Here is a 25,040-nt window from a genome sequence, read left to right on the forward strand (position 1 = left end):
AATGCCAGAGCAGCGTACTACTCGTCATTAATAGAGGAAAATAGGAACAACCCCAGGTTTCTTTTCAGCACTGTAGCCAAGCTGACAGAGAGTCACCACTCTATTGAGCCAAGTATTCCCATAGCTCTCAGTAGTTACGACTTCACGAGCTTCTTTAATGATAAAATTCTAGCTATTAGAGACAAAATTCACCAAGACCTGCCCTCAGCTGGCACCAACTTATCTCTTAACTCAGGAACCTTAGAAACAGCTGTAGAACCAGATATATGTTTAGACTGTTTTGCTTCCCTCAATCTTTACCAACTAACTTCAATAATTTCTTCATCTAAACCATCAACCTGCCTCTTAGACCCCATCCCGACTAGGTTGCTTAAAGATGTTTTACCCTTAGTCAGCACTTCTATACTAGATATGATCAATCTATCTTTATCAACAGGCTATGTACCACAGTACTTTAAAGTAGCTTTAATTAAACCTCTTCTGACCTATATCTAACCTTCCATTTCTCTCTAAGGTTCTGGAGAAAGCAGTTGCTAAACAGCTGTGTGACTTTCTACAGAGCAATAGTTTATTTGAGGATTTTCAGTCAGGATTTAGAGCTCATAGCACAGTCAGAGCACTGGTGAAAATTACTAACGACCTCCTTATTGCATCAGACAAAGGACTTGTCTCTGTACTGGTTTTACAAGATCTTAGTGCTGCATTTGATACCATTGACCATCAGATCCTATTGGAGAGACTGGAACATTTCATTGGCATTAAAGGAACCGCTCTAAGCTGGTTTAAGTCCTATTTATCAGATCGATTTCAGTTTGTACATGTTAACGATGAGTCCTCCATGCATGCCAAAGTTAGTCATGGAGTTCCTCAAGGATCTGTCCTCGGACCAATCCTCTTCACTTTATATATGCTTCCTTTAGGCAATATTATCAGGAAATATTCCATAAGCTTTCATTGTTATGCAGATGATACTCAGTTATATCTATCGATCAAACCAGATGAAACCCATCAGTTAGCTAAACTTCAAATGTGCCTTCAGGATGTTAAAACCTGGATGACCTGTAATTTTCTAATGTTAAACTCAGATAAAACTGAAGTTATTGTTCTGGGGCCTAAGCACCTCCGTGACGCATTATCTAAAGATATAGTTTCCCTTGATGGCATCGCCCTGGCCTCCAGCAACACTGTGAGGAATGTTGGAGTTCCTCTCCTGTGGAACCAGGTTACAGTTTGGGTTCAGGAGGCAGACACCATGTCCACATTTAAGAGTAGGCTTAAGACTTTCCTCTTTGATAAAGCTTATAGTTAGGGCTGGCTCAGGTGAGTCCTGAACCATCCCTTAGTTATGCTGCTATAGGCCTAGACTGCCGGGACTCTCCTCTACTTTCTCTCCCTCTGTATGCAACCTCATCCCATTATTGCATGTTACTAACACAACTTCTCCCCTTTCTGGTAGTCTTGTGCTTTCTCGTCCCTCTCCTCTCTCCTCCTATCACTTCCTGCAGGTTTTCTGGCTCTGGAGCTGTGGAGTCTGGATCTGTGGCTGCGTGTCACCTGCTGCCCCCGTGTTCCTGCTCGACAACCTCTGCTGCAACAACTATTGTTATTATAATCATTAACATTACGACTGTTACCATTAACACTACTATAAAAATCTGTACCATTTTTCATTTAGTCTATAGCAACATCACCTTTACTGTCTGTACCTCTGTGTGTGTATATTGTGTAGGCTGCCTCCCTCCCCTCTCTCTCTCCTTCCATCCCTCTCTTTTTCTCTCTGTTCCTCTCCTGCCCTCTCCCTCTCTCTCTCGCTCTCTCTCTCTCTCCTTCACCCCAACCGGTCGAGGCAGATGGCCGCCCACCCTGAGCCATGGTTCTGCTCAAGGTTTCTGCCTCTTAAAAGGAAGTTTTTCCTTGCCTCTGTCGCCTAGTGCTTGCTCTTGGTGGGAACTGTTGGGCTTCTGTAAATAGCATCACAGAGTACGGTCTAGACTTGCTCTTTTATGAAAAGCGCTGTGAGATAACTGTTGTTGTGATTTGGTGCTATATAAATAAAATTGAATTGAACTGAATTGAAAATTATGTGGTTTATAATGGACTGTGGTTCAGAAGCAGTGACAATGTTTCACACTCTTTGCTTACATTTTCCATGTTATCTGTCAGTGGCCAAGTCACAATAACATATGGTTTGACTAAATAATTAAGTAAATATAATTTTTTAATATATCTACTTAAAGGGGCTATATGTAAGTTTTTCAATGAAATAAATTATTAATAAATCAAATTTTCATTGCCTTACTGTCTTGATTGGTTCAACTTCAAGCTGATAAAAACATTACTGTAACGTTGCAGTGGGATTTTACCTGAGTTTCCAGCATGTTGTGTGAAGCTGTCGCCCTGTCTGTATGTCTCTATAGCTGCTGTCACTCTGCCCTTTTTTGGGAGTACTGTGCCAATATGCCGGTGTCTCGCTGTGCTGAATGAAAGTACGGCGCCAGTGTTGATCTGCCTCTGAGCCAAGAAGTAACAGAATCTGAGTCTGTGTGAAAAGCCACAGCCTGCATGCCGGTGTCTCTGCGTTTAATGCAGGATTTCTGTTTGAAAGTGGTTGTGTTTGGATTATGCTCGCTCATGAGTTTAAGCAAGCACGCGTACGAGCACACACCTTGTTGCAATCTTAAAACCACACCGCTATTGGCTGCTGAAAACTACATTCTGCTGTCTCAGAAGATGACACCTTTTGTGCTGTGTCAGCAACCGCAGATGTCCTATGCTCTTTGAAAAGGTATGGGGCAGTGGTAGACTGGACAGTTGGCTGCAATTCACAACCCTCAACACTAGATGCCACTAAAACACACTGAACCTTTAACTTACATAAGTTAACTGACGTGAGTAACATAGTTATTTTAACCCAAACCATGATCTTTTCCTAAATCTAACCAAGTAGTTTTATTTATGATAAATGTATTATATCTCGATTTATACTGATACAATACAGTACAACTACATTTATCATAATAGTGGATTTTATCCATATTGCCGACTACTTCAAGGCAAGGGATTCAAGGGACTGGTAGGCTTTTAATGTAAAAAAATCTGCAGAAAATGGTCAATGATGGCTTAACAGTGGCAAAATAAAAGAAACTGGAAATAATTTGCAATTTAGTGAGTATGACACGACTCTGTTGTTGTACTGCTGGAACTACTGCTGTGAAAAGACAACAGATAAACGTGGGGGAAGTTGAGTTTGCATTATCAACAAATTAAAACAGGAGAAAATCAGAAAACAGGGAGACTTCTTCTATGATGATTGCTCGCTATGATGAAATATATTAGGGAACAAAATGTTTATATGGCTTTTTTCAAATGTAAGCCTGATTAAAGGCCACTGTTAAACTAACTGGTACCAAAGCTAATATTACAAGGAACATTATGACCAACTGAGCAACAATCTGGCATTTGGGAGGAATTTAATTGCGAGCCATATTATAAAGCATCAATCTTTTTTTTTTTCTTTTCTTAATGTAGTCTACTTTACTTTTTCTCTTTTCTCATTTTTTTTACCCTAAAAGACTATCAGTACATGCTGTTTTGTATCCATATTTTGCCTAAGGTTCTTGCTTTCTTGCATACAGTGATTATACTGATATATTCATATATATTGAATCATTTAGTTATTTAAACCAAGTTCAGTCTGATCATGCATCAAGCAAACAAACCTGACTCTCTCTTGCCCCATTGGCAGTGGTCACAGATGGGGAGTGCCTCCGCTCTCTCCTGGCCACTGTCTGGTTGCACAGACAAAGCTCACACATCAGGAAAAATTCCAAGCATAACCAGGGCTAAAACCTTGTCCTATATATCAAACAGTACATTTCATCTCACTATTTATATTCATACCTTAGAGTAAGTGGCTCTGAGTATTGATCTATTATTACCTAGAGTTTTCTTTAATTATAGGGCTTACTAACTCAGTCACTACAATGGGGCAGGGTGCAATTTGATTTCCTGTAAACATATGGCACAAGGATAAATGTATACTTTCATCATTTAATTATGAATATGACCAGTGGGACTGTCTACCAAAAACTCACTTTCTTTATTAATAACTATATTAATTATAGGTCCCCTGTATCCTCTCCTTTTTTGTTCAATAATGAACAGAGTCAAAGCTTGATGGTACCAAAAACACATACACTGATAGTCACCTGAAGTATACACTACCTTGATTTCCGGAGTGGACTCTGGTCTGGGACTGTGGCTCTTGGTGTACTTGGCTGGCTGACCTTCCGCCTTTACCTCTGCCTTCCTGTCTGCAGATCGGTGGCCTTTGGGTGTGGAACCGTCAGAGCGAAGCAGGGTGTGTAGCAGTGGTGACGGGGTAGCCTCCTCAGGAGACATTGGTGACATAATGGGGGCACTGACTGGACGAGTGGATTTATTGTCCGGAGTGGACGCCATGACTGGAGTGGAAGAGTGCAAAGACAATGACAATTTAAAAACTAAACAAATTTAATGTATTAATGTGGTATCTGCAGCTTTTAATAATATTCAAGGCTTTAATGTTATCTGAGGGTTAAAGAGGTCATATTATGCTTCTTGCCTTCTTCCCTCTCCTTTATTGTGTTATATCTCTTTTTTGTGCATGTAATAGGTTTGCAAATTGAAAAAGTCCAAAGTCCACCCTAAAGAAAGTTCCCATCTGCCACAGAAAACTGGTCTGGGAACATGTACAGCTGAACCGAAGCCATGTTTACTGTCTTTTCAGGACCCACCCTACTCTGCTTCTGATTGGCTAGTAGGGGCGAGTTCAATCTTAAACGTTTGCAACGTTTTCGGAATGAACGATATGTTTCCTTTAGGATTTATCACTGTATGAAAAGTTTGAGTAATTCCAGTGTCTATAAAAAGCCGTCCACTATCCTCTTTCATTGATCTATCGAGACAAAACAGCGCTGTCAATCTCTTAACAAAATACCAGAGTTGTATTCCCAGTGGACAAGTGGTCACATGAGGTAGAAGTAATTTTTAGTATCTGTCTGTACCTCTGTGTGTATATTGTGTAGGCTGCCTCCCTCCCCTCTCTCTCTCCTTACATCCCTCTCTTTTTCTCTCTCTCCCTCTCTCTCTCCCTCCCTCTCTCTCTCTCTCTTTCACCCCCAACCGGTCGAGGCAGATGGCCGGCCACCCTGAGCCATGGTTCTGCTCGAGGTTTCTGCCTCTTAAAAGGAAGTTTTTCCTTGCCTCTGTCGCTTAGTGCTTGCTCTTGGTGGGAACTGTTGGGCTTCTGTAAATATCATCACAGAGTACGGTCTAGACCTGCTCTTTTATGAAAAGCGCTGTGAGATAACTGTTGTTGTGATTTGGCACTATATAAATAAAATTGAATTGAATTCAAGACTTTTCAGATTGTCAGAACTCATAGCATATCTGTTGCTGGACTATGTACTCTGTACCTGGCAGCAGTGGTTGCCAGCTGAGCCGTAGTGTAGCTGATGGCCAGCAGTTTAGTGCTACACGCCTGCACACACGGACTATTATCAGGGACTGTATCAAGTAAAGGCTGAAAAATGCCCCAAAAATATCTTTTAAAAAAGTGTCATTGTAAGCGTATGAGCATGTTGATGTTAGTACTGAGTTACAGCCAGACAGAACTAGTATGGCTGAAGGCTCTTAATTTTGTTACGTTAATCCTACACTAAGATGCAGAAATAATCTGGGTACATAGAGAGAGCAAGAATGGGAAAAAAGAGAAGGCACTTACTAAGAGCAAAAGAAGTTAATGAAGACATTCTGTGTGGTTTACCTGAATACACCATGGCTGGTTTATGTTGTCAGCACAACTCAAAAAAAACAGATGTTTTACAGTTAAGTACACAAGTTACATAACACTCTGTTCCAGATGACAGAGCTGTGGAGTAGAGAGCAATGTGTGATCACAGAGTGAAGAGAGAGAGGAGAGGCAGAAAAACTGAGGCCAAAATGAGAACAGAAAGAAAACAGAACAAGAACTAAATGTTGGAACTTGATTTTGTAGCAGTCCCTCATTCATATGTATTTGCTGCTATTTAATTTTCCTTTATCCCATTAATTTTGGCTCAAGAGAGGATCATTCAGATCACCTGTTTAGATTATGGGGACTGACTCCTCAACAATGACTGAGAGCTGCTTGGTGATTCACCTGTCTCATTTGCTGTTGCTAACTTGTTAGTCCATGTATCTAACTGAATCATCACCTTGTCTTTTACACCTTTTACTTTACCCTTTTTCCTCCTATAGGTCATTGAGCTGCATTTTATTTATTAAATGTGATAGGCTTTTCAAATTGTATTATTATTTGGGCCCGAGCACGACCGTGCGAGGTCCCTATTGAATTTGCTCAGATTATATATTTAGGGCCCGAGCACGACCGTGTGAGGTCCCTATTGAATTTCCTAAGATTATTAGGGCCCGAGCACGACCGTGCGAGGTCCCTATTGAATTTGCTCGGATTATTATTATTTATTTATTTATTTTTTTTTTTTTGCAAAGTAGGCTCAACTGACATGGCCTAAACATTCTCGAAAACTCACCAAAATTTGCAAACTTGTCAGAACCGGTGAAAAATTTCGTATTCTACAAGTTTCGCACATGGGCGTTGCAAAATGAATCGCTAGCGCCACCTAGAACATTGGAAAAAATTAGCCCCTCGTTCACGTTCAACCTACATGTACGAAATTTTCTGGGGACATGTATCATATCAAGACGCACAAAAAAGCCTCAAGAACCCATAGCCTAAAGTCAACAGGAAGTCGGCCATTTTGAATTTTACGGCCATTTTTGGATGATTTACACACTTCGTACTTTAACGAACTCCTCCTAGGGATTTTGTCGGATTGACATCAAATTTCTGCTGTGCCTTCTAAAGGCATTGAAGATGAAAAGGGGCGTGTCCGTGGCATCGATGATTCGCTATGAAACAGGAAGTTGTTGTAACTTCAGTGTACATGCTCACATCTGGACCAAACTGTACATCTAGGATGAGAGTCCCGCCCTGAACACATGTACATGCCGACATTCACCCACAGTCATAGCGCCACCTGCTGGCAATATAAAGTGACCTTTAACGAAGCAGCCCCCGCCGCATGTTTCACCTACGTGCACGAATTTTCTGTGGTACGTGTATCTTGTCCAGACGCACAAAAAAGTCTCTTGGAGCCATAGCCTAAACCCAACAGGAAGTCGGCCATTTTGAATTTTACGTCAAATTTTGGATGATTTACACACTTCGTACTTTAACGAACTCCTCCTAGGGATTTAGTCCGACCGACCTCAAATTTCTGCTGTGCCTTCTAAAGGCATTGAAGATGAAAAGTTGTGCTATTTGCAAGTTTTCGTCAATGGGCGTGTCCGTGGCGTGGCGTCAAAGATCAACTCTTCGCCATGACACGGAAGTTGTCGTAGCTTCAGTGTACATGCTCACATCTGGACCAAACTGTACATGTAGGATGAGAGTCCCGCCCTGAACACATGTACATGCTGACATTCACCCACAGTCATAGCGCCACCTGCTGGCAACAGGAAGTGACTTTTAACGAAGCAGCCCCCGCCGCACGTTTCACCTACGTGCACGAATTTTCTGTGGTACGTGTATCTTGTCCAGACGCACAAAAAAGTCTCTTGGAGCCATGCCTAAACCCAACAGGAAGTCGGCCATTTTGAATTTTACGTCAAATTTTGGATGATTTACACACTTCGTACTTTAACGAACTCCTCCTAGGGATTTAGTCCGACCGACTTCAAATTTGTGCTGTGCCTTCTAAAGGCATTGAAGATGAAAAGTTGTGCTATTTGCGAGTTTTCGTCAATGGGGTGTCCGTGGCGTGGCGTCAGAGATCAAGTCTTCGCCATGACACAGGAAGTTGTTGTAACTTCAGTGTACATGCTCACATCTGAACCAAACTTTACGTGCTTGATAACTCTCCCACCCCCTATGGAGGACCGATCCTGACACAGTCAGAAATAAATACAGAAATAAATAAATGCTCAATAAATAAATAAGCATCCAATTAAATACACAAAAAAAATAAAGTAAATAAATAAATGTAGGTAGTAATTAAATTATACAAGGAGACATAAATGTATATATTTTAATTAGTGCCTTTACTATTCACCTTTGTTATAATTACCTTATTTGTTTATTCAACTTTATTTATTACTAATTTTTTTAATGTATTTATTTATGTGTGTGTTTTAATATTTTTGTCTGTTTTATTCTTCCTTTGTATTTATTTACCTTATTTATTTTCACCCATGGTATTTATTTCTGCCTGTCTTTTTAAATTTTTGTATGCATTTCTGCCTCATTATGCAAATGAGGAGGGGCTGTGTCTCAAGGGGTCATCTTCTCTGCTATTGGTGGACCAGTCAGACAGGAGAGCTCCTACTCTGCCTGCAGACATCAACGATCTTGCCCCTCACACAGTCAGATGGCTTCCTTCAGTGCGCTGAGGTGTTTAACAACTCTGAAGACAATACTACCAGCAATGTCTTCCTTCTCTTTTCACGTAGACGCTCCGACAGACAGTGCTTTCAGTTTGCTGCATGCATGGACACAGAACTGCGGTATAGGGAGAAGCACACGGTCAGCTGGCTGCAGCTAAATCTGGAGTGCACTCGTATTCAATTCTGTATGGTAAATTCAGTTTTAACGGAGCAGAGCGAGCTGACAGGCAGAGTTAGAGACTTTTTCTGTCCGTTTCTCTCTTTACAAAGACGCATGTCAGAGTCTTCTCTGAAGAGGGCAATGAAGTCTCAGTAGTACCCGATGCGAGCACCACATACAACACAATTTATCAAATTACACAACGGATATACAGTATGAAAATAAGATTGATTGGATTATACTCACAGGAAGTATAAAACCTGTTACATGCGTAACACAGTAATGTCAGGGAAATTACTTTACTTAGATTTAAGTACTGCAGTTGTACATTTGAAATACCTTCCTACTTTCTGATAGGAAGCCTTCTTGAGGTGGTATAAAACATTTCTTCTTATATTCTGATTTGAGTTGTGGCCAAAGTCTGCCCAAGTCAGCTATAACACAAGTCTTGTCCAGACTACATGCTGTACAGTATTTGTGGACAGATTTTGTCCCAGGATTTATTATGCATTTCTTCTTCTTCGTTGCATGATTTAGAATAATAAGGTGAGAAATGGGTCTATTCTGAGTTCATCCTGCACTGCAGCAGCTAATAAAGTCCATTTAATCCCAAAAACGCTTTTCTTTTAGGCAGGCTGGAGCAGAAAACAACTCACCTTTCTCAAGTTGTACAGTAATGTCACATGTGTATGAAGGTGGATCAAACAGCTAATCTTAAATGTCAAAGTAGAGAGGAGCCTAGTAGGCCTATTTATTTTCATTCATTACACAATATGAATAAGCTATGCAGACAGTTGTAAAGAAAGAACATCTTTTTCTTCTGTTCTCTACTTGTTATAGTTACACAGTATTAGGGGTGTGGGCTGTATTAAAAGTATCCACTGTTCTCCCATGCTCTAACACACAGTAACGATGAAATGTGTGCTGTTCTCACATTCTTCCTCTGTATGTACACATAAACAACAAGGCAGGGAAATATAAAAGGAATTTATTTTATTGTTTGGGTACATTATTGTTCAGTGTACATGCTCACATCTGAAACAAACTTTACGTGCTTGATAACTCTCCCACCCCGCAGACATCTACACGTCAATACCGATTTATATTCATAGCGGCAAGTGCTATGTAGCTCCACATAGGGGACACAGGAAGTGACATATAACCTTCATGCGGCGTCGGAACCGCGTAGGAAATTCACAGCCGCACCGGCAGAGCTCCAGAATATGCAACTCGGCCGGCTCACGCGCGGACGCGCTTACAAGTGCGAGGGCCCGCCCAACGCTGCTTGCAGCTTTAATTAGGGCCCGAGCACGACCGTGCGAGGTCCCTATTGAATTGCTCGGATTATTTTTTTTTTTTTTTTTTTTTTTTTTTTTTTTTTCTGCAAAGTAGGCCCAAATGACATGGCCTAAACATACTCGAAAACTCACCAAAATTTGCAAACATGTCAGAACCGGTGAAAAATTTCGTATTCTACAAGTTTCGCACATGGGCGTGGCAAAATGACTCGCTAGCGCCACCTAGAAAATTGGAAATGATTAGCCCCTCGTTCACGTTCAACCTACATGTACGAAATTTTCTGGGGACATGTATCGTATCAAGACGCACAAAAAAGCCTCAAGAACCCATAGCCTAAAGTCAACAGGAAGTCGGCCATTTTGAATTTTATGGCCATTTTTGGATGATTTACACACTTCGTACTTTAACGAACTCCTCCTAGGGATTTAGTCGGATCGACGTCAAATTTCTGCTGTGCCTTCTAAAGGCATTGACGATGAAAAGTTGTGCTATTTGCGCGTTTTCGTCAATGGGCGTGTCCGTGGCGTCGATGATTCGCAATGAAACAGGAAGTTGTTGTAACTTCAGTGTACATGCTCACATCTGGACCAAACTGTACATGTAGGATGAGAGTCCCGCCCTGAACACATGTACATGCCGACATTCACCCACAGTCATAGCGCCACCTGCTGGCAACAGAAAGTGACCTTTAACGAAGCAGCCCCCGCCGCACGTTTCACCTACGTGCACGAATTTTCTGTGGTACGTGTATCTTGTCCAGACGCACAAAAAAGCCTCTTGGAGCCATAGCCTAAATCAACAGGAAGTCGGCCATTTTGAATTTTACGTCAAATTTTGGATGATTTACACACTTCGTACTTTAACGAACTCCTCCTAGGGATTTAGTCCGACCGACCTCAAATTTGTGCTGTGCCTTCTAAAGGCATTGAAGATGAAAAGTTGTGCTATTTGCAAGTTTTCGTCAATGGGCGTGTCCGTGGCGTGGCGTCAAAGATCAGCTCTTCGCCATGACACGGAAGTTGTCGTAACTTCAGTGTACATGCTCACATCTGGACCAAACTGTACATGTAGGATGAGAGTCCCGCCCTGAACACATGTACATGCTGACATTCACCCACAGTCATAGCGCCACCTGCTGGCAACAGAAGTGACTTTAACGAAGCAGCCCCCGCCGCACGTTTCACCTACGTGCACGAATTTTCTGTGGTACGTGTATCTTGTCCAGACGCACAAAAAAGCCTCTTGGAGCCATAGCCTAAAATCAACAGGAAGTCGGCCATTTTGAATTTTACGTCAAATTTTGGATGATTTACACACTTCGTACTTTAACGAACTCCTCCTAGGGATTTAGTCCGACCGACCTCAAATTTGTGCTGTGCCTTCTAAAGGCATTGAAGATGAAAAGTTGTGCTATTTGCAAGTTTTCGTCAATGGGCGTGTCCGTGGCGTGGCGTCAAAGATCAGCTCTTCGCCATGACACGGAAGTTGTCGTAACTTCAGTGTACATGCTCACATCTGGACCAAACTGTACATGTAGGATGAGAGTCCCGCCCTGAACACATGTACATGCTGACATTCACAGACAGTCATAGCGCCACCTGCTGGCAACAGGAAGTGACTTTTAACGAAGCAGCCCCCGCCGCACGTTTCACCTACGTGCACGAATTTTCTGTGGTACGTGTATCTTGTCCAGACGCACAAAAAAGCCTCTTGGAGCGATGCCTAAAATCAACAGGAAGTCGGCCATTTTGAATTTTACGTCAAATTTTGGATGATTTACACACTTCGTACTTTAACGAACTCCTCCTAGGGATTTAGTCCGACCGACCTCAAATTTGTGCTGTGCCTTCTAAAGGCATTGAAGATGAAAAGTTGTGCTATTTGCAAGTTTTCGTCAATGGGCGTGTCCGTGGCGTGGCGTCAAAGATCAGCTCTTCGCCATGACACGGAAGTTGTCGTAACTTCAGTGTACATGCTCACATCTGGACCAAACTGTACATGTAGGATGAGAGTCCCGCCCTGAACACATGTACATGCTGACATTCACAGACAGTCATAGCGCCACCTGCTGGCAACAGGAAGTGACTTTTAACGAAGCAGCCCCCGCCGCACGTTTTACCTACGTGCACGAATTTTCTGTGGTACGTGTATCTTGTCCAGACGCACAAAAAAGCCTCTTGGAGCGATGCCCTAAAACCAACAGGAAGTCGGCCATTTTGAATTTTACGTCAAATTTTGGATGATTTACACACTTCGTACTTTAACGAACTCCTCCTAGGGATTTAGTCCGACCGACTTCAAATTTGTGCTGTGCCTTCTAAAGGCATTGAAGATGAAAAGTTGTGCTATTTGCGAGTTTTCGTCAATGGGTGTGTCCGTGGCGTGGCGTCAGAGATCAAGTCTTCGCCATGACACAGGAAGTTGTTGTAACTTCAGTGTACATGCTCACATCTGAACCAAACTTTACGTGCTTGATAACTCTCCCACCCCGCTATGGAGGACCGATCCTGACACAGTCAGAAATAAATACAGAAATAAATAAATGCTCAATAAATAAATAAGCATCCAATTAAATACACAAAAAAATAAGTAAATAAATAAATGTAGGTAGTAATTAAATTATACAAGGAGACATAAATGTATATATTTTAATTAGTGCCTTTACTTATTCACCTTTGTTATAATTACCTTATTTGTTTATTCAACTTTATTTATTACTAATTTTTTTAATGTATTTATTTATGTGTGTGTTTTAATATTTTTGTCTGTTTTATTCTTCCTTTGTATTTATTTACCTTATTTATTTTCACCCATGGTATTTATTTCTGCCTGTCTTAAATTTTTGTATGCATTTCTGCCTCATTATGCAAATGAGGAGGGGCTGTGTCTCAAGGGGTCATCTTCTCTGCTATTGGTGGACCAGTCAGACAGGAGAGCTCCTACTCTGCCTGCAGACATCAACGATCTTGCCCCTCACACAGTCAGATGGCTTCCTTCAGTGCGCTGAGGTGTTTAACAACTCTGAAGACAATACTACCAGCAATGTCTTCCTTCTCTTTTCACGTAGAAGCACCGACAGACAGTGCTTTCAGTTTGCTGCATGCATGGACACAGAACTGCGGTATAGGGAGAAGCACACGGTCAGCTGGCTGCAGCTAAATCTGGAGTGCACTCGTATTCAATTCTGTATGGTAAATTCAGTTTTAACGGAGCAGAGCGAGCTGACAGGCAGAGTTAGAGACTTTTTCTGTCTGTTTCTCTCTTTACAAAGACGCATGTTGCAGTCAGAGTCTTCTCTGAGATGCGAGCACGACATACAACACAATTTATCAAATTACACAACGGATATACAGTATGAAAATAAGATTGATTGGATTATACTCACAGGAAGTATAAAACCTCTTACATGGGTCTATTAAAAGTAAAGTAACACAAAAATGTCAGGGAAATTACTTTACTTAGATTTAAGTACTGCAGTTGTACATTTGAAATACCTTCCTACCTTTCTGATAGGAAGCCTTCTTGAGGTGGTATAAAACATTTCTTCTTATATTCTGATTTGAGTTGTGGACAACTATGACCACATGAATTAAAAAAACATTTCACTGCCCAAGTCAGCTATAACACAAGTCTTGTCATCAGACTACATGCTGTACAGTATTTGTGGACAGATTTTGTCCCAGGATTTCTTATGCATTTCTTCTTCTTCGTTGCATGATTTAGAATAATAAGGTGAGAAATGGGTCTATTCTGAGTTCATCCTGCACTGCAGCAGCTAATAAAGTCCATTTAATCCCAAAACGCTTTTCTTTTAGGCAGGCTGGAGCAGAAAACAACTCACCTTTCTCAAGTTGTACAGTAATGTCACATGTGTATGAAGGTGGATCAAACAAGCTAATCTTAAATGTCAAAGTAGAGAGGAGCCTAGTAGGCCTATTTATTTTCATTCATTACACAATATGAATAAGCTATGCAGACAGTTGTAAAGAAAGAACATCTTTTTCTTCTGTTCTCTACTTGTTATAGTTACACAGTATTAGGGGTGTGGGCTGTATTAAAAGTATCCACTGTTCTCCCATGCTCTAACACACAGTAACGATGAAATGTGTGCTGTTCTCACATTCTTCCTCTGTATGTACACATAAACAACAAGGCAGGGAAATATAAAAGGAATTTATTTTATTGTTTGGGTACATTATTGTTCAGTGTACATGCTCACATCTGAAACAAACTTTACGTGCTTGATAACTCTCCCACCCCGCAGACATCTACACACCAATACCGATTTATATTCATAGCGGCAAGTGCTATGTAGCTCCACATAGGGGACACAGGAAGTGACATATAGCACCTTCATGCGGCGTCGGAACCGCGTAGGAAATTCACAGCCGCACCGGCAGAGCTCCAGAATGTGCAACTCGGCCGGCTCACGCGCGGACGCGCTACTAGTGCGAGGGCCCGCCCAACGCTGCTTGCAGCTTTAATTTTTTATTTTTTTTTCTGCAAAGTAGGCCCAAATGACATGGCCTAAACATACTCGAAAACTCACCAAAATTTGCAAACATGTCAGAACCGGTGAAAAATTTCGTATTCTACAAGTTTCGCACATGGGCGTGGCAAAATGACTCGCTAGCGCCACCTAGAAAATTGGAAAAGATTAGCCCCTCGTTCACGTTCAACCTACATGTACGAAATTTTCTGGGGACATGTATCGTATCAAGACGCACAAAAAAGCCTCAAGAACCCATAGCCTAAAGTAAACAGGAAGTCGGCCATTTTGAATTTTATGGCCATTTTTGGATGATTTACACACTTCGTACTTTAACGAACTCCTCCTAGGGATTAGTCGGATCGACGTCAAATTTCTGCTGTGCCTTCTAAAGGCATTGACGATGAAAAGTTGTGCTATTTGCGTTTTCGTCAATGGGCGTGTCCGTGGCGTCGATGATTCGCATGAAACAGGAAGTTGTTGTAACTTCAGTGTACATGCTCACATCTGGACCAAACTGTACATGTAGGATGAGAGTCCCGCCCTGAACACATGTACATGCCGACATTCACCCACAGTCATAGCGCCACCTGCTGGCAACAGAAAGTGACCTTTAACGAAGCAGCCCCCGCCGCACGTTTCACCTACGTGCACGAATTTTCTGTGGTACGTGTATCTTGTCCAGACGCACAAAAAAGTCTCTTGGAGCCATAGCCTAAACCCAACAGGAAGTCGGCCATTTTGAATTTTACGTCAAATTTTGGATGATTTACACACTTCGTACTTTAACGAACTCCTCCTAGGGATTTAGTCCGACCGACCTCAAATTTCTGCTGTGCCTTCTAAAGGCATTGAAGATGAAAAGTTGTGCTATTTGCAAGTTTTCGTCAATGGGCGTGTCCGTGGCGTGGCGTCAAAGATCAGCTCTTCGCCATGACACGGAAGTTGTCGTAACTTCAGTGTATGCTCACATCTGGACCAAACTGTACATGCAGGATGAGAGTCCCCCCTGAACACATGTACATGCCGACATTCACCCACAGTCATAGCGCCACCTGCTGGCAACAGGAAGTGACTTTTAACGAAGCAGCCCCCGCCGCACGTTTCACCTACGTGCACGAATTTTCTGTGGTACGTGTATCTTGTCCAGACGCACAAAAAAGCCTCTTGGAGCGATGCCCTAAAACCAACAGGAAGTCGGCCATTTTGAATTTTACGTCAAATTTTGGATGATTTACACACTTCGTACTTTAACGAACTCCTCCTAGGGATTTAGTCCGACCGACCTCAAATTTGTGCTGTGCCTTCTAAAGGCATTGAAGATGAAAAGTTGTGCTATTTGCGAGTTTTCGTCAATGGGCGTGTCCGTGGCGTGGCGTCAAAGATCAAGTCTTCGCCATGACACGGAAGTTGTTGTAACTTCAGTGTGTATGCTCACATCTGGACCAAACTGTACATGTAGGATGAGAGTCCCCCCTGAACACATGTACATGCCGACATTCACCCACAGTCATAGCGCCACCTGCTGGCAACAGGAAGTGACTTTTAACGAAGCAGCCCCCGCCGCACGTTTCACCTACGTGCACGAATTTTCTGTGGTACGTGTATCTTGTCCAGACGCACAAAAAAGCCTCTTGGAGCGATGCCCTAAAACCAACAGGAAGTCGGCCATTTTGAATTTTACGTCAAATTTTGGATGATTTACACACTTCGTACTTTAACGAACTCCTCCTAGGGATTTAGTCCGACCGACTTCGAATTTGTGCTGTGCCTTCTAAAGGCATTGAAGATGAAAAGTTGTGCTATTTGCGAGTTTTCGTCAATGGGCGTGTCCGTGGCGTGGCGTCAAAGATCAAGTCTTCGCCATGACACAGGAAGTTGTTGTAACTTCAGTGTGTATGCTCACATCTGGACCAAACTGTACATGTAGGATGAGAGTCCCACCCTGAACACATGTACATGCCGACATTCACCCACAGTCATAGCGCCACCTGCTGGCAACAGGAAGTAACTTTTAACGAAGCAGCCCCCACCGCACGTTTCACCTACGTGCACGAATTTTCTGTGGTACGTGTATCTTGTCCAGACGCACAAAAAAGTCTCTCGGAGCGATGCCCTAAAACCAACAGGAAGTCGGCCATTTTGAATTTTACATCACATTTTGGATGATTTACACACTTCGTACTTTAACGAACTCCTCCTAGGGATTTAGTCCGACCGACTTCAAATTTGTGCTGTGCCTTCTAAAAGCATTGAAGATGAAAAGTTGTGCTATTTGCGAGTTTTCGTCACAGGGTGTGTCCGTGGCGTGGCGTCAGAGATCAAGTCTTCGCCATGACACAGGAAGTTGTTGTAACTTACGTGTACATGCTCACATCTGAACCAAACTTTACGTGCTTGATAACTCAAGGGGTCATCTTCTCTGCTATTGGTGGACCAGTCAGACAGGAGAGCTCCTACTCTGCCTGCAGACATCAACGATCTTGCCCCTCACACAGTCAGATGGCTTCCTTCAGTGCGCTGAGGTGTTTAACAACTCTGAAGACAATACTACCAGCAATGTCTTCCTTCTCTTTTCATGTAGACGCTCCGACAGACAGTGCTTTCAGTTTGCTGCATGCATGGACACAGAACTGCGGTATAGAGAGAAGCACACGGTCAGCTGGCTGCAGCTAAATCTGGAGTGCACTCGTATTCAATTCTGTATGGTAAATTCAGTTTTAACGGAGCAGAGCGAGCTGACAGGCAGAGTTAGAGACTTTTTCTGTCTGTTTCTCTCTTTACAAAGACGCATGTTGCAGTCAGAGTCTTCTCTGAGATGCGAGCACGACATACAACACAATTTATCAAATTACACAACGGATATACAGTATGAAAATAAGATTGATTGGATTATACTCACAGGAAGTATAAAACCTCTTACATGGGTCTATTAAAAGTAAAGTAACACAAAAATGTCAGGGAAATTACTTTACTTATATTTAAGTACTGCAGTTGTACATTTGAAATACCTTCCTACCTTTCTGATAGGAAGCCTTCTTGAGGTGGTATAAAACATTTCTTCTTATATTCTGATTTGAGTTGTGGACAACTATGACCACATGAATTAAAAAAACATTTCACTGCCCAAGTCAGCTATAACACAAGTCTTGTTCATCAGACTACATGGTGTACAGTATTTGTGGACAGATTTTGTCCCAGGATTTATTATGCATTTCTTCTTCTTCGTTGCATGATTTAGAATAATAAGGTGAGAAATGGGTCTATTCTGAGTTCATCCTGCACTGCAGCAGCTAATAAAGTCCATTTAATCCCAAAAACGCTTTTCTTTTAGGCAGGCTGGAGCAGAAAACAACTCACCTTTCTCAAGTTGTACAGTAATGTCACATGTGTATGAAGGTGGATCAAACAAGCTAATCTTAAATGTCAAAGTAGAGAGGATCCTAGTAGGCCTATTTATTTTCATTCATTACACAATATGAATAAGCTATGCAGACAGTTGTAAAGAAAGAACATCTTTTTCTTCTGTTCTCTACTTGTTATAGTTACACAGTATTAGGGGTGTGGGCTGTATTAAAAGTATCCACTGTTCTCCCATGCTCTAACACACAGTAACGATGAAATGTGTGCTGTTCTCACATTCTCCTCTGTATGTACACATAAACAACAAGGCAGGGAAATATAAAAGGAATTTATTTTATTGTTTGTGTACATTATTGTTCAGTGTACATGGTCACATCTGAAACAAACTTTACGTGCTTGATAACTCTCCCACCCCGCAGACATCTACACGCCAATACCGATTTATATTCATAGCGGCAAGTGCTATGTAGCTCCACATAGGGGACACAGGAAGTGACATATAGCACCTTCATGCGGCGTCGGAACCGCGTAGGAAATTCACAGCCGCACCGGCAGAGCTCCAGAATATGCAACTCGGCCGGTTCACGCGCGGACGCGCTACAAGTGTGAGGGCCCGCCCAACGCTGCTTGCAGCTTTAATATATATATATATATATTTTTTTGTTCTGCAAAGTAGGCTCAACTGACATGGTCTAAACATACTCGAAAACTCACCAAAATTTGCAAACATGTCAGAACCGGTGAAAAATTTCGTATTCTACAAGTTTCGCACATGGGCGTGGCAAAATGACTCGCTAGCGCCACCTAGAAAATTGGAAAAGATTAGCCCCTCGTTCACGTTCAACCTACATGTACGAAATTTTCTAGGGACATGTAACATATCAAGACGCACAAAAAAGCCTCAAGAACCCATAGCCTAAAGTCAACAGGAAGTCGGCCATTTTGAATTTTACGGCCATTTTTGGATGATTTACACACTTCGTACTTTAACGAACTCCTCCTAGGGATTTAGTCGGATCGACGTCAAATTTCTGCTGTGCCTTCTAAAGGCATTGATGATGAAAAGTTGTGCTATTTGCGAGTTTTCGTCAATGGGCGTGTCCGTGGCGTCGATGATTCGCTATGAAACAGGAAGATGTTGTAACTTCAGTGTACATGCTCACATCTGGACCAAACTGTACATGTAGGATGAGAGTCCCGCCCTGAACACATGTACATGCCGACATTCACCCACAGTCATAGTGCCACCTGCTGGCAACAGGAAGTGACTTTTAACGAGGCAGCCCCCGCCGCACGTTTCACCTACGTGCACGAATTTTCTGTGGTACGTGTATCGTGTCCAGACGCACAAAAAAGTCTCTTGGAGCCATAGCCTAAACCCAACAGGAAGTCGGCCATTTTGAATTTTACGTCAATTTTTGGATGATTTACACACTTCGTACTTTAACGAACTCCTCCTAGGGATTTAGTCCGACCGACCTCAAATTTCTGCTGTGCCTTCTAAAGGCATTGAAGATGAAAAGTTGTGCTATTTGTGAGTTTTCGTCAATGGGCGTGTCCGTGGCGTGGCGTCAAAGATCAACTCTTCGCCATGACACAGGAAGTTGTTGTAACTTCAGTGTACATGCTCACATCTGGACCAAAGTGTACATGTAGGATGAGAGTCCCGCCCTGAACACATGTACATGCCGACATTCACCCACAGTCATAGCGCCACCTGCTGGTAACAGGAAGTGACTTTTAACGAAGCAGCCCCCGCCGCAAGTTTCACCTACATGCACGAATTTTCTGTGGTACGTGTATCTTGTCCAGATGCACAAAAAGGCTCTTGGAGCGATGCCCTAAACCCAACAGGAAGTCGGCCATTTTGAATTTTACCGCCATTTTTGGATCATTTACACACTCCGTACATTAACAAACTCCTCCTAGGGATTTAGTCCAACCGACTTCAAATTTCTGCTGTGCCTTCTAAAGGCATTAAAGATGAAAAGTTGTGCTATTTGCAAGTTTTCGTCAATGGGCGTGTCTGTGGCGTGGCGTCAAAGATCAACTCTTCGCCATTGACACAGGAAGTTGTTGTAACTTCAGTGTACATGCTCACATCTGAAACAAACTTTACGTGCTTGATAACTCTCCCACCCCGCAGACATCTACACACCAATACCGATTTATATTCATAGCGGCAAGTGCTATGTAACTCCACATAGGGGACACAGGAAGTGACATATAACACCTTCATGCGGCGTCGGAACCGCGTAGGAAATTCACAGCCGCACCGGCAGAGCTCCAGAATGTGCAACTCGGCCGGCTCACCCGCGGACGCGCTACAAGTGCGAGGGCCCGCCCAACGCTGCTTGCAGCTTTAATTGTTATTATTTCTGCTAGTAAAAACAACATAATCACAACTATATTAATTGTGTGGATGTCCCACAGAAACTTTCCAGCATTAAACAGTTCCTCCCAGCTGAGTCAGCACAGGCATGATGATTGACTGAAGTAATGTCTTTAAATGTGCATGTGGCACCTATTCACATCAATAATAAATTTAGGGCTGTCCCCGACTAACGATTTACACAGTCGAATCAGAATCGTCAAGTCTTGCCTATAGTAGACTGATAGTCGAATCATGTGTGTTTTTGTGCATGGTGATTGCGAGCCGAAGCTAAACTGAGGCTTATTGTTGACCATTCTCTCTCTCTCTCTCTCTCTCTCTCTCTCTCTCTCTCGAGTTTTTGCGGCACGTTGCGGTTCCTCGCGGGTCTTTCAAGTAGCGGCTGTTTAAAAACGATATAATATTCTTTGTGTGGTTCATCAAAGGTGATAAATTATCCGAAAGTCCCACGAGGTGTGGACAACTCTGCACAACACTGGTGAAGCTGTGGCTCCATCTCTTCAGCAAGTGTTCCTCCTGCCACTACAAACATTCACGCTACGCCTACACATGCGCACTGACGACCCAGTGTTAGGGTTACAATTTTGGATTTATTTATGCACTTTAAAACATTTGTTGGAAGTTTTATTCTTTTTTACATGTTTATTTACAGCATTAAACGTTAAAATTTATATTGTAATAGGCTGTATATTAACTTATTGGGAGAAAACTGGTAGTTCTATGTAAAATCAGAAGTTGAGCACCCCCATATCGCCAAAATGGCATGATCCTTGTTTCACTGTGAAGCTTCGACTGTGAGATTGACAGTCGAATCAGGCTCCGCCCATCGAAGCATCGAATCTTCTACTATTTGGGGTCAGCCCTAAATAAATTCATTTTGATTAATTTAGAATCAGCACAGCCCCAGGATTAATAGCTTGTGTTTCAGCAGGTTTTCTGCTCATGTTCAAAACTTTCTGAATATTCAGCACTGATCCCCACATATGTGTTCTCTGACATTTCAAGAATAAAGTTGGACTATTCTGAAAAATAAAAGTAATAATAATAATAACGCCATCACTTAATAAGAATAAAGTAATAATTAAAGCTGCAAGCAGCGTTGGGCGGGCCCTCGCACTTTTAGCGCGTCCGGGTGTGAGTCGGCCGAGTTGCATATTCTGGAGCTCTGCCAGTGCGGCTGTGAATTTGTTACGCGGTTCCGATGGCGCATGAAGGTGTTATATGTCACTTCCTGTGTCCCCTATGTGGAGCTACATAGCACTTGCCGCTATGAATATAAATCGGTATTGGCGTGTAGATGTCTTCGGGGTGGGAGAGTTATCAAGCACGTAAAGTTTGGTTCAGATGTGAGCATGTACACTGAAGTTACAACAACTTCCTGTGTCATGGCAAAGACTTGATCTTTGATGCCACGCCAAGGACACGCCCACTGACGAAAACTTGCAAATAGCACAACTTTTCATCTTCAATGCCTTTAGAAGGCACAGCACAAATTTGAGGTCGGTCGGACTAAATCCCTAGGAGGAGTTCGTTAAAGTACGAAGTGTGTAAATCATCCAAAAATTGACGTAAAATTCAAAATGGCCGACTTCCTGTTGGGTTTAGGCTATGGCTCCAAGAGACTTTTTTGTGCGTCTGGACAAGATACACGTACCACAGAAAATTCGTGCACGTAGGTGAAACGTGTGGCGGGGGCTGCTTCGTTAAAAGTCACTTCCTGTTGCCAGCAGGTGGCGCTATGACTGTGGGTGAATGTCGGCATGTACATGTGTTCAGGGCGGGACTCTCATCCTACATGTACAGTTTGGTCCAGATGTGAGCATGTATACTGAAGTTACAACAACTTCCTGTGTCATGGCAAAGACTTGATCTTTGACGCCACGCCACGGACACGCCCATTGACGAAAACTCGCAAATAGCACAACTTTTCATCTTCAATGCCTTTAGAAGGCACAGCGGAAATTTGAGGTCGGTCGGACTAAATCCCTAGGAGGAGTTCGTTAAAGTACGAAGTGTGTAAATCATCCAAAATTTCACCGGTTCTGACATGTTTGCAAATTTTGGTGAGTTTTCGAGTATGTTTAGTCCATGTCAGTTGAGCCTACTTTGCAGAAAAAAGAAAAAAAAAAATATATATATATAATCTTAGCAAATTCAATAGGGACCTCACACGGTCGTGCTCGGGCCCTAATAATAATCTGAGCAAATTCAATAGGGACCTCGCACGGTCGTGCTCAGGCCCTAAAAATATAATCTTAGCAAATTCAATAGGGACCTCGCACGGTCGTGCTCGGGCCCTAAAAATAATCTTAGCAAATTCAATAGGGACCTCACACGGTAGTGCTCGGGCCCTAAAAATATAATCTTAGCAAATTCAATAGGGACCTCACACGGTCGTGCTCGGGCCTAAAAAAATAATAATCTAAGTAAATTCAATAGGGACCTCACACGGTCGTGCTTGGGCCCTAAAAAAAAAATAATCTTAGCAAATTCAATAGGGACCTCACACGGTCGTGCTCGGGCCCTAAATATAATCTTAGCAAATTCAATAGGGACCTCACACGGTCGTGCTCGGGCCCTAAATAATAATCTTAGCAAATTCAATAGGGACCTCGCACGGTCATGCTCAGGCCCTAAATATAATCTCAGCAAATTCAATAGGGACCTCACACGGTCGTGCTCGGGCCCTAAATATAATCTTAGCAAATTCAATAGGGACCTCACACGGTCGTGCTCGGGCCCTAAATATAATCTTAGCTAATTCAATAGGGACCTCACACGGTCGTGCTCGGGCCCTAATAACCAATCTCCAGGAAGGGGCATCCCTCTTGAGTAGTCACGTCGCTGCTTGGAGGGGGACACACACACGCAAGACAAGATGACCCAGCTACTAATTCCCCGTTTCAAAAGAGAGTAAACCAAATGCATTCCACTGTGTTTAAACATTTATTTAGGCTACACAAACAGTTCACTAACTTAACGAGGCTGCCGATGAGTTAAAAGAAATAGGACTTAAATGACAAAAGCGGCACAATGAAAGATTTACTTAATAAAATAGTGTTATATTTTCCATAATGTGTTTTTACATGCAGCGCATCACATCCACGCGCTGGCGCACAGCGTTTGGCTCGATAAGGCAACGAACATCTGATAATATATGAAACAATCCACTCGTATTTGCTCGACTGACGCATTGAAAATGGCAATTTAAATGTAATTTGTCCTCCTGTTCACCTTATTTATGAGAATAAAATGCACGGCATTCTTTTGCAAAAATCGATATCTCCGTTTGTTATCCTAAAATATGTTTTTTTTTGTGGCTGCAAATGATTAAATTATGTTAAATTATGTTTTTTTTAAATTAAATATTTCAATTTATTTTACACAATAGTAGGCCTATTCATTTTAAACCATTTCATCCTTCTGCCATGTGAGTCGCCTTTTCTCATTTCCCCTCTTTATGTCCGTACGCATGGTTCAGAGTTTACTTACAGGACCGCACATTCTCAGTTTGTTTTTTTATAGATCACAACCTTTGCTTAGGAAGCCCAGTTTTGTACATACGCACCGTTTATTTATGAGAACCCCAGGCTGTTAGATTTGCTTTGATAGACGTGGTACTTCGGCTGCTGTCCGTGGTGCTGATCAAAGGTTGCAGGTCTGCAACTGCATGGTGTCATTGTGTGTCTGTATGCCTGTGTTTACACAAGTGTAATTTTTTTGGAGAATAAAATCAAGAACACTAGTACACTTACCTGTAGATCGGCATTGTACTGGCCAACAGTTTGACAAATACACACACACAAACGCCTACAGAACAAACAGGGGGTGGAACAGTTTACCTCCATCCATGCTGTGTGAGTTCCTCTTGCTGGAGGAGCGCTGGAACAGAGGAGCTGGTCTGGCGATGAGAGAGCTTGCCTGTCTGGTCTGAGCCTGAGTCCGACCACTGTAGCGAAACTTAGAGCCCAAAGCCAGGAACTTCCTAGGAGTGGTGGCCATCTCAGTGGAGGTCAGCCTGCACAAAAAGAACACTGAGACGGATCTTCTGATCTAACTAAGCAAGCAAGCATGTTTAGCAAAATGCCCATGGTCCCTTCACCTAAAAGACTGCATAGCCATGTAAATAAACTGACTTACCGAATACAATATCTTACCTGAAGAAGGTATGATGTTCAACACATACTTTCCACAGCTTCTTGGCTGCCTTATAATTGGGTAGTTTGAATCCAATTGCACTTTCATACTGTTCCACCTAGTGAAACAACAAACAAACCTGCTAAAAACAAGGCTAATGAAATTAGCTTTATGGTTTCATTAATGATTTGGGTATGTTTAGTGTTAAACAATGAACAGATTTTACAGGTGGATGAATATTTGTTGTGATGAACACTGTACCTCAGATGGTCTTATTTTGATGAAGAAACTGCTACGTTTGTATGAGACCTTGAGAACTTTGGGCCAGGGGAAACGGTTGATTCTCAGTTTCTCTTTGTAAACCATCAGACCACTGGAGCAAACCCCCAGCATAATGTCAACACCATCTAGATCCTGACATAGACACCCAGAGAAACAGAAAGATTATCACTGCCAGGATATGCAGATTTCAGAGAGCTAAGACATTTTGAGGGAACCTGGAATGAACAACAAAGATAAACAAAGATCTTAAATGGGTGACAAATGAAAGGAAGTGTATTAAGGTGTATTCCACCACTAGGCAAAACAACTTCAGTCAGTCTCCAGTCTTTAGAAGTCTGTTGGAGGGATAACCACCATTCCTCCAAATTATGTTTTGATCACAGAGCATTGTATACCAACATGATTAAAACCAGGTCATCACAGGTTGACATCAG

The 25,040-nt window shown here is 42.3% G+C and overlaps 1 protein-coding gene across 9 annotated transcripts in view; it reads right to left on the bottom strand.

Annotated features, from left to right (window-relative positions):
* The window catches only part of epb41a (erythrocyte membrane protein band 4.1a), a 150,661-nt gene that overhangs the window by 49,341 nt on the left and 76,280 nt on the right, over positions 1-25,040 (bottom strand). For 7 of the 9 annotated variants that reach the window (XM_038725061.1, XM_038725064.1, XM_038725063.1 and 4 more), the window contains 5 exons: positions 24,586-24,738; positions 24,345-24,442; positions 24,030-24,205; positions 4,225-4,463; positions 3,720-3,788 (listed from right to left, as the gene is read on the bottom strand). In XM_038725061.1, coding sequence (XP_038580989.1) covers positions 3,720-3,788; positions 4,225-4,463; positions 24,030-24,205; positions 24,345-24,442; positions 24,586-24,738 — 735 coding nt within the window. The remainder of the gene's footprint in view (positions 1-3,719; positions 3,789-4,224; positions 4,464-24,029; positions 24,206-24,344; positions 24,443-24,585; positions 24,739-25,040) is intronic. The other 2 variants (XM_038725066.1, XM_038725065.1) reach the window with 1 other exon arrangement.

This window comes from Micropterus salmoides, unplaced genomic scaffold (genome assembly GCF_014851395.1).
Source record: "Micropterus salmoides isolate LMB-PRFRI ecotype aquatic unplaced genomic scaffold, ASM1485139v1 Ms_hic_scaffold_17, whole genome shotgun sequence".
Lineage (NCBI taxonomy): Eukaryota > Metazoa > Chordata > Actinopteri > Centrarchiformes > Centrarchidae > Micropterus > Micropterus salmoides.